The 8784-nt window shown below is 50.3% G+C and overlaps 2 protein-coding genes across 2 annotated transcripts; both read left to right on the forward strand.

The window, feature by feature from the left end:
- The first annotated feature begins 443 nt into the window (after positions 1 to 443).
- Positions 444 to 2059, forward strand: eaf2 (ELL associated factor 2). Its single transcript, XM_068746682.1, has 6 exons — positions 444 to 556; positions 977 to 1071; positions 1188 to 1324; positions 1414 to 1592; positions 1685 to 1921; positions 2013 to 2059. Exons 1-6 carry the CDS (start codon positions 454 to 456, stop codon positions 2057 to 2059), a joined length of 798 nt encoding a protein of 265 aa, XP_068602783.1. The 5' UTR covers positions 444 to 453.
- Positions 2060 to 3248: 1189 nt separating this feature from the next.
- cyp27a3 (cytochrome P450 family 27 subfamily A member 3) lies at positions 3249 to 7096 on the forward strand. The gene is made up of 9 exons (XM_068746601.1): positions 3249 to 3467; positions 4008 to 4198; positions 5029 to 5231; positions 5598 to 5795; positions 5887 to 6050; positions 6141 to 6307; positions 6396 to 6477; positions 6570 to 6776; positions 6903 to 7096. The coding sequence occupies exons 1-9, from the start codon at positions 3249 to 3251 to the stop codon at positions 7023 to 7025; spliced, it is 1554 nt and encodes a 517-aa protein (XP_068602702.1). The 3' UTR covers positions 7026 to 7096.
- The last annotated feature ends 1688 nt before the right edge of the window (positions 7097 to 8784 follow it).

Consider the following 8784-nt stretch of genomic DNA (forward strand, 5'->3'; position numbering starts at 1 on the left):
TGTTATGATGGAATATTATGTTTATCGTGTGATTATTGGTTTTATACCCAATGGAATCTAGCAGACCATTTTGGCAGCATCGATGCTGCCTAAATGGTTCAGGACCCATTTCTGACACTCACATTGTTATATATATATATGTGATATTTTTTTTTATATATATATATATTGTATTTTTATTGTCTAATTAGTGATAGTTTAATAAAGGATGGCTTCGTGAGCATCAAACTTAAGTACTGAGCGATGTGACGTCACCCTGAAACTGAGCTGTCATCGCGACGTTTTTGATTGACAGACGTTCCATCAATCAGACAAGGGAGTTGCCGATTTTGACCTATCAAAAACGAGCTGGAGGCGGGACTTAAGAGAGCGACGAGGCGTTCATGGACTCTCCGCCGTACATGGCTATCGGTCGGGAAAAGCCTGAAGTTTGCTGCTCGTGAAACTTTGAGGATGAATGGAACAGCTTATTCCAACTTTGACAATCAAGAACATGTCCTGAAACTCGGAGAGACGTTCGAGAAGCACCCTAAAAGCGCCTACCACACGGTGCGGTGTAAGTGTTCGGATTCTCGGGGTTATGTTTAGCTTTAAAGTAGCTAACCGTAGCATGCTAGTTAGCGCTGTGGCTAAAAATCAAAGGGCGAAGGCAGCCGCCGGGAATTTAACATTAGATACCTCTCTGCTGTTAGCGTGTTGCATTGGCTTGATGTGGCTCTTAGCTCTTAGCTATTAGCTACAAACAACTGATGCTCCAGCTGCTAAAACTGTTTGCTAACCTTAGCGTCTACGTGACCGTGCCCTCTGCCGCCATCGTGTGGGAAGGGTGCGCAACTGCAGCACCGAAGCAACCAGGATATTGAGAAGGGAAAAAAAAGAAAAAAAAGAAATCGACGTAGCTATCCGATCATATTTGGGTCTATTTTACGAATTTAAATGTTTACAAATATTTTGTCGCTCTTGCTGTTTGCTGCAGACGATTTCAAACCGGCCTCCATCGATACGGCGTGTGAAGGAGAGCTGGAAGTGGGCAAAGGAGAGCAGGTCACCATTACCTTGCCCAATTTAGAGGTCGGCGTTTGCTTCTAATCCATCAGTATTATGTTTAAAAACGTCTTCAGACGTGAATGGCGCTCAAAGAGGTAATGCTATATATATATATATTTAATATTATCTGTTTGGAACAGGGCTCGAGCGCTCCAGTCACCGTCTTCAAAGGATCCAAGAGGCCGTATATGAAAGAGTGCATCCTCATCGTGAACCATGACACGGGCGAGTACAGGCTGGAGAAGCTCAACAGCAACATCGCCGTGAAGAAGACCAGGTGGGCGGGGCCGACTCCTCGCGCGCCATGTCGTGGCGTCTTCCATTGAAGCCGCACGTGTGAAATAAGTCGTTTGCGTCCAATCCCAGGGCCGAGGGCAGCAGCAAGATCCATTCTCGACTGGAGCAGCAGACGAGCCGCTTGAGCCAGCAGGCGAAGAGTCACCTCGGCGGCGGCGGCGGTAACGGCAAATCCTCCTCCGGCGCCAAGAGCCCTCCTCCCAAGGAGAAGGCCTCCCCTGCTTCCTCCATGGACGACATCGAGCGAGGTGACGCCACGGAACGGGGCGGGCCGGGGCGGATCGTCTCGTGGCGTTCACCGTTTAAACCTTCGCGCGTTGTGCCCGCCGTGTTTGCGCAGAGCTGATGGCGGAGGCGCGGGTCATGGACCAGATGAGCAGCGGCGACAGCTCCTCGGACTCCGACGGCTCCTCTTCCTCCGGCAGCGGCGACAGCTCCGGCAGCAGCGACTCGGAGGACGAGCGGGCGCCGGCGCCGCCTCCGGCCAACCCCGGCGTGCCCGTCGGCGGCGCCGGCGCCGAGACCAGCAGCAGCAGCCGCCACCAGGAGGGCGGCGGAGGCCTCATGAGCACGCTCAGTGAGTCGTCGACACGGCGACTCATGCGACCGGTGTTCAGGACCCAGTTTGATCAGATCACGTTCCACCCCCCCCCCCCTCCGTGTTGCAGAGAACGACCTCCAGCTGAGCGAATCGGGCAGCGAAAGCGACGACTGAGCGCCCGAGAGGAAGCCCCGCCTCCCTGCGGACGAGGACCCGCCTTCTCCACGGAGCCGCAATTCCGCTCGCTTGATATAATCCGTTGCTGCGCTGCCTAAAAAGTCAACGCTAATCACGTCGGCCTTCGTTTAAAGCGATGATGTTGTGATTGGTGCGTCTAACGATTCATCTCATTGGACGCCCGACTGACCAATCCCGTCGGAGGAGACGGGCGGGGTCATGTGGTCGCTGTGCCTTGAGACGGAAGCTCTGCTTTGAACCCGTCGGCAAACGAAACTTCACGCCGCTGCGATGTTAGCTTCGTTTTGTGTTACCGTGGTTACGCTCCTTTCATTTCCGATTGCTTCCATTATTTTTGTTTCTTGCCCACGTTTTGGGTGGCGGTGGACCAAAATGAGAGCGTCTGAAGTGACGGCGTAATCGGCGTGAAACGGTCTCGTCTCTCTGCTGCCGTCTTCGCCGCTTCGTCCCTCTCGGCGGTTTCCGGTTCGTCTCCGGTTCGTCCTGCTTCGTCTGACTTTCCCGCGGCGGTACCGGGTCGCGCTTCGCAGCTTTTTGAACCTGCAACACTTGAATCGAATTATTTATATTGCAAAAAAATGTGCTTTTGACAAAACGAATTCTTTAATATATATATTTTTTTGGATTCTTTAGCAGCGAAGTTACTGAGATTGAGATTGAGCTCGCTGTGTCTTTTTCACGTCTGCCTTTTGCTGGTTACAACAACAAGGGCCTCCCTGCTGGCGGTGAGGAAGAGGAGGAGGAGGAGGAGGAGGGGAGCATCATTTGTGAACATGAAAATGAAGAGTAGAAAATAAAGGTTTTAACAGTGTTGTGTTGTTTATTTAATACCTAATTATATATAAGTTTTAATTTAAACCATGTAGAACAATCAGGTTAATTATTCACTTTATTTTTTTATGTCTTCCTTTCATCCTTTATTTTTTTCCTGTGTAGAGGACACTGCTAATTATTTTTTATTATTTCGCGTCCCTTTATTTTTATTTTATTTTTTAGGACACCGCGTTCAGCTCTCCAGCTGAATGTTCCCCTCGCTTTGTCCTTCTGGCACTTATTAACGACGAGCTTTTACTTCAATTGCCAAAGTCCGCCTCCCGTCGCGGTGACGCACCGGGACCGGGACCGGGATCTCTGTGCGCGCGCGCGCGCGGCTCAGACGGACAAGATGCTCAGGAGGTCTCTGACGCACTTCGGACTTGGAGCGACCCGACCGGCTGCGGGTCGTGTCGGTCCCCGCCGCCGGGCCGCGTCCTCCGTCTCCGTCGCGGCCGGGACGGAGGACGGAAACCGGAAGACCGTCGCCGACCTGGGCGGACCGAGCTTCCTGACCTCCTTGAAGTGGCTCTTCGTTAAAGGCTATTACAGAAAGATGCAGCAAATGCAGGTGAGGAGATTCCTGCCCGCGGTGGACCCGCCTCGTCGTGTTGTTGTTGTTGTTGTTGTTGTTGTTGTTGTTGTTTACCTTTGACCTGTCTCACCTGCAACCTGCGCAGCGCTCACACACCTGGATCTGAGACTCGTCCCCAGTTTTCCTCTTTCCAAAACGAACCAACTGGGGTTCCTTGAATCCAATGCAAATCGATTATTAATCACATATTATTAAAAAATATATCTAATTTTGTTTTTTAATAAAAAAAATAACCTGGTGACGTCACTTCCGGGTCCTGTCCCTCCTGCCTGTCTTTGGACAGCTGACCACCTCCTCCTTACAAAGCAGTAATAACACGTTTATTTTGTAATAAAAATGCACATTTAAAACCAGCTGGTTGAGATATTTAAACACGCTTTAAACTTATTTTACTGCCTGGTTCCCTTTGGAACGTGCCGTTTTGTGTATTTTTGCAGGTATTTGAGTATCTTAAAGGTAGCTACAGGACGTCCAATGCGTAAACAAATATCACACATCTGATCTCTCGGCTCGCAGATCGAGCACAAAAAGATCTACGGTCCTCTGTGGAAGTCGACGTTCGGCCCGTTGGTCCTGGTCAACGTGGCCGACCCCGACCTGATAGAGCAGGTGCTGAGACAGGAGGGGCGGCACCCGGTCCGCACGGACATGCCCCACTGGAGGGGCTACCGGGAGCTCAGGAACCAGGCCCAGGGACCCCTGACGGAGTGAGTGAACCCACTAAGGCCGCGCAGAACCCCGACAGAGGCTTCGGCTTCATCACAAATCTGGGGAACGCCCCCCCCAAGGTGCTGTTTACCTTGGGCAGATCCAGACATGCCAAGAATGTTGGCGCTGAAATGTATGTTTAACTAGAAAAGGCACTCGGAGAGCTCCGCTAAGCCGCTCATTCCCCTCCTAAATCGGATCTACACCGTCCACACGGTGATCCGGATCAGCACCAGAAGGTTCTAAGCTGTTCCTGGTATCTTCATACACCAACCATGAAAAGTCAAAGTGAATCAGAGTATTTTTTAAACTGATTTTTGAATCCATAAATTGGGATTATAATGTTAAAATGTAATATAATTTCCTGACCTCATTCTGGATCCAATCCAGATGAAATTCGGCGGTGAGATAGAGGCGCCCGCCTTACATGCCTGAGTCAAATATCATAAACGTCGGTCAATAATCCACCGAGATATTGAGAAACTAATTTTTGAAACTCCATTGACTGCAATGTTACCAAACATTTCAAAGTGATCAAAAAATTCTGGATCTCTTCTGGATCATCACCAAAATGTAATAATATATTCCCGATAACATTCCCGATATTTCCTGAAAATTTCATCAAGATCCGTCTGTAACGTTTTGAGTTATGTTGCTAAAAGTCAGACCAAAGCTAACGGCGCTAAGAACAATAGCCGGTATATTAAAGGTCCAATCTCATTCTCCACATGAAAAAAATATCATCATCAAAAAAAATCCTTTCAGTTTGATTCGTCTTTATTGTTATTAATTGTCCGTAATCGAATTCCTCTCATTGATCCTCGTATAGATTCGGGGCCAAGTGGCAGCACATCCGCAGCATCCTGAACCCTCGGATGCTGAAGCCCAAACACGTCTCCGGCTACGCCGACGCCATCAACGAGGTGGTGACGGACTTCCTCGGAAAAGTGGCCCGGCTGAGGGAGACCGGCGGCGGCGGCGGGGTCACGGTCAACAACCTGACCCCGGAACTCTACAAGTTTGCTTTTGAAGGTCAGCTGAGAACGGAGGTTTTAACGATTCGACGACAAACCTGACCTCCTTGTGTCTGAGTGTGTGTGTGCGTGCGTCTATGCGTGCGTGCGCTTTGACACACTTCTGAAGTCCTCTGGCCTTGACTCGCTGATTAGATACTGTGAGGCAATCCCACAGGTAGGATTAGATAGACGGCGACCTTTAGTCTGCGTCCTTATTTTATGTCTTTGACTTAATATATGACGATAAAAACGTCTTTTGAGCCCAGTTATGATGTGATCGTGCTTTGACGAAGGCGGAGCCTGCTCTGTAGACGTTGTCCACATACTTTTGGACGCCTGGATGTGTGTGTGACGGTCCCCCCCCCCCTCCTCCTGGACGCAGGGATCTGTTCGGTGCTCTTTGAGAGGCGCATGGGATCCCTGAACGAGACGATCCCGGAGGAGACCCGGCAGTTCATCGTCTCCGTGGGGGAGATGTTCCGGCTGTCCCAGTTGATCGTCCTCTTCCCCCAGTCCACCTGGCCCTACCTGCCCATCTGGAAGAAGTTTGTGGCTGCCTGGGATTATCTCTTCAAAATTGGTGAGCAGCGTATCAAATAGAAATTCTCTTTCTGGGCCAACTCCTCCTCTTCCTGGTTGCTGTTACTCCATCAAGTTTTTTTTCCCCACAGCTGAAGCTCTGGTTCAGAAGAAAGTGGAGGAGCTCCAAAGCGAGGTGGAGCTGCAGCAGAACGTGGAGGGGGCCTACCTCACGCACCTCCTGCTCAGCGACCAGATGACCGTCACCGAGATCCTGGGCAGCATCACCGACCTCCTGCTGGCAGGAGTCGACACGGTGAGTCGATGCGGGGGGGCAGGGTCGGGGGTCGAATGGGCAGAATGAACCTCGGCTACAAGACATCCATTTTGTCTGCGTTCCTCGCAGACCTCCAACACCGTCTCGTGGAGTCTTTACCTGCTGGCGAGGAATCCCGAGATCCAGCGGCGGCTGCACCGGGAGGTGACGGCCGTTTGCCCCGGAGACAAGGTGCCGATCAGCGAGGACATCTCTCGGATGCCGTTCCTGAAGGCCGTCGTCAGAGAGACGCTACGGTCGGTCGGTCGGTCGGATGGCGTCGCTTTCCACGCATTTGATTTGAAGTCGTTCTTAACGCTTGGTTTGTGTTTTCGGGACCGACAGGCTGTATCCAGTCGTGCCTGGAAACGCCCGACTGGTCGTTGAGGGGGACATTGTGGTGGGAGGTTATCTCTTCCCCGCCGGGGTGAGACATGCAGAGACAAAAGACTCGTGTCCCCGCCGGTTATTGATCCCGGCCGCAGCTGTTTTAAAATCCAGGAACGTCGTCTCCCACAGACGCTGTTCCACTTGTGCCACTACTGCGTGTCCCACGACGAGACCATCTTCCCGGACCCGCAGGCCTTCCAGCCGGAGCGCTGGCTCCGAGGAGCGGAGGAGAGGTCCAAGAGGCACCCGTTTGGGTCGGTGCCCTTCGGGTTCGGGATCCGGGCGTGCTTGGGCAGACGGGTGGCTGAGCTGGAGATGTATCTCCTCCTGTCCAGGGTAAGAACGGATCCAGCCGCTCTCCGAATCACTCCGTAAGGATTAACAGAAAAATCGACTGAACTGAAATAGCATTTTCCCGTATGCCTAGTGAGATTACGTAAGTCTGTTTTTTGACTTCAAAAGTTGATCAAACGCTACGAGGTGAGGCCAGATCCCGCTGGAACCACGGTGGAACCGACCACCAGGACCCTGCTCTGCCCGGCCAGACCGATCAACCTGCAGGTTCTGGACCGGAGTGGTGCCTAAAAGCCGACGGCGACGCCATCGTTTGGACTGGATGAAATGAAAGGACTGCAAGACATAACTTCGGGCGCCATCGGCATATTTGTGGGTGTTTCATTTTACAGACATCAAAAACTATAAATACAACTCTGACAGGAGAGGACTTGTCTTTCTTACCAACACCATAATATTTCCCGCTTAAAACTGCAGATGTATACAGTATATTTTTGTTTTCCAAAACACTGGACAGGTGTATAATGACAGGCTGTATCTGAACCACATCATGTGTGATTGCAAACCAGTATACACAATCATATCGCTGAAGCCAACCGCCGCGCTGCGTCGCTGTAAAGCGGAGTGCATTATTCCGCGGGCATCGATCTGAACGCCTCACTGTAACGGAGCGTCTCTAATCGATAGCTGCACTCGTTCGTCCGGGTCGTAGTGAGACTTTTACACTCAGCAAATTCTACTTCTAATGAAGGAGTCATTCAAGCTGAAACCCATACGGCCTGAAAGTTAACATTCCATGGGCTTTTTTTCTGTGATGTTATTACAACACAACAGATATAACTTATTACAAGGTAATCACTTTCTTTCCCTGTTATTACTTTGTAATAGTAGGGTTAGTCGTACCTATTACTTTGTAATAACAGGGTTATTACTTTGTAATAACAGGGCAAGTTTTCTCACCACCACGGTGGCATAGTTGGTAGCCTTGCTGGGGGGGGCAAAATGGCCCTGGTCTTGAATCCCACTACGGGAATGAAATGGAGCAGGGGCAGCAGGGTAGGCCCAGGGCACACCTGGGCGGAGTGGAGTGGACCAATGGTCCAGTTCACTCCGCCCAGGTAAGGCCCTGGGCCTACCCTGCTACCTCCGCTCCACCCCACTCCCACAGCGGGACTCGATCCCAGCGCCACCAGTTGAAAGGGTATAATGCTACCAACACACCAACGTGCTGGTGAGGAGACTTGAGGTATCAGCAAAGTTGTACCTGTCGAATAAGAAGTTGATATCTCAGACCACAGCGTGTTGCTATGTTGTTGTGTTGTTATGTTGTGTTTTTCTTTTTCCTTTTGTGTTGTGTGGAGTGGGCGTGTCTCCGACCAGGTGACGTCATGCTGGATTCCAAACCAGTGCTTCTGGCCTGAGGCCTGAAGTCTCGGTGGTGTAGTGGGAAGCACACTTGACTCCTGGCCGGAAGGTCCTGGGTTCAAGACCGAGGCGTGCAGAATACATTTACAATTCTGTGTCAGAAGAAAATCTTCCCGTTGATCCACTTTCAGTCCCTTTTGGTCCAAACGCGTCCCAGAACAGAGACTTCACCGCCGCCGGTCTTCCGCGCTCAACTATATGTCAAAGTTCTCAGTGAGAATATTAATATTAACTGAGTTTTACATGGATATAAAAGATATAAAACCTGAACATGGAGAACGGAAGCAATTATTGAGACTACAACTTCAGCAAATGTGCGTAATAACCGTAGTTATTACAACTGCATAATACACGGTTTAGTCGTTTAATTACCCCGATCGGTCCTCCCAATACGAAAATAGACATGACAGATCTGGCTTCATTTGATTATTTATTACAAGGTTAATTATCTATTTACATACTTTTATAAATTGTAATTAAAAAGAAATGTACAAAGAAACTTTCATCTGTGGAGATGTGTCATGTAATCATTTCATCTCATGTTTGCGTCTCTCTCTCGTCGTCGACTTCCTGCCCTGCACAGATACAATACAGTCAGATCAGCACAGACACACTGTGTGTGTGT

Source organism: Brachionichthys hirsutus, chromosome 12 (assembly GCF_040956055.1).
Source record: "Brachionichthys hirsutus isolate HB-005 chromosome 12, CSIRO-AGI_Bhir_v1, whole genome shotgun sequence".
Taxonomy (NCBI): domain Eukaryota; kingdom Metazoa; phylum Chordata; class Actinopteri; order Lophiiformes; family Brachionichthyidae; genus Brachionichthys; species Brachionichthys hirsutus.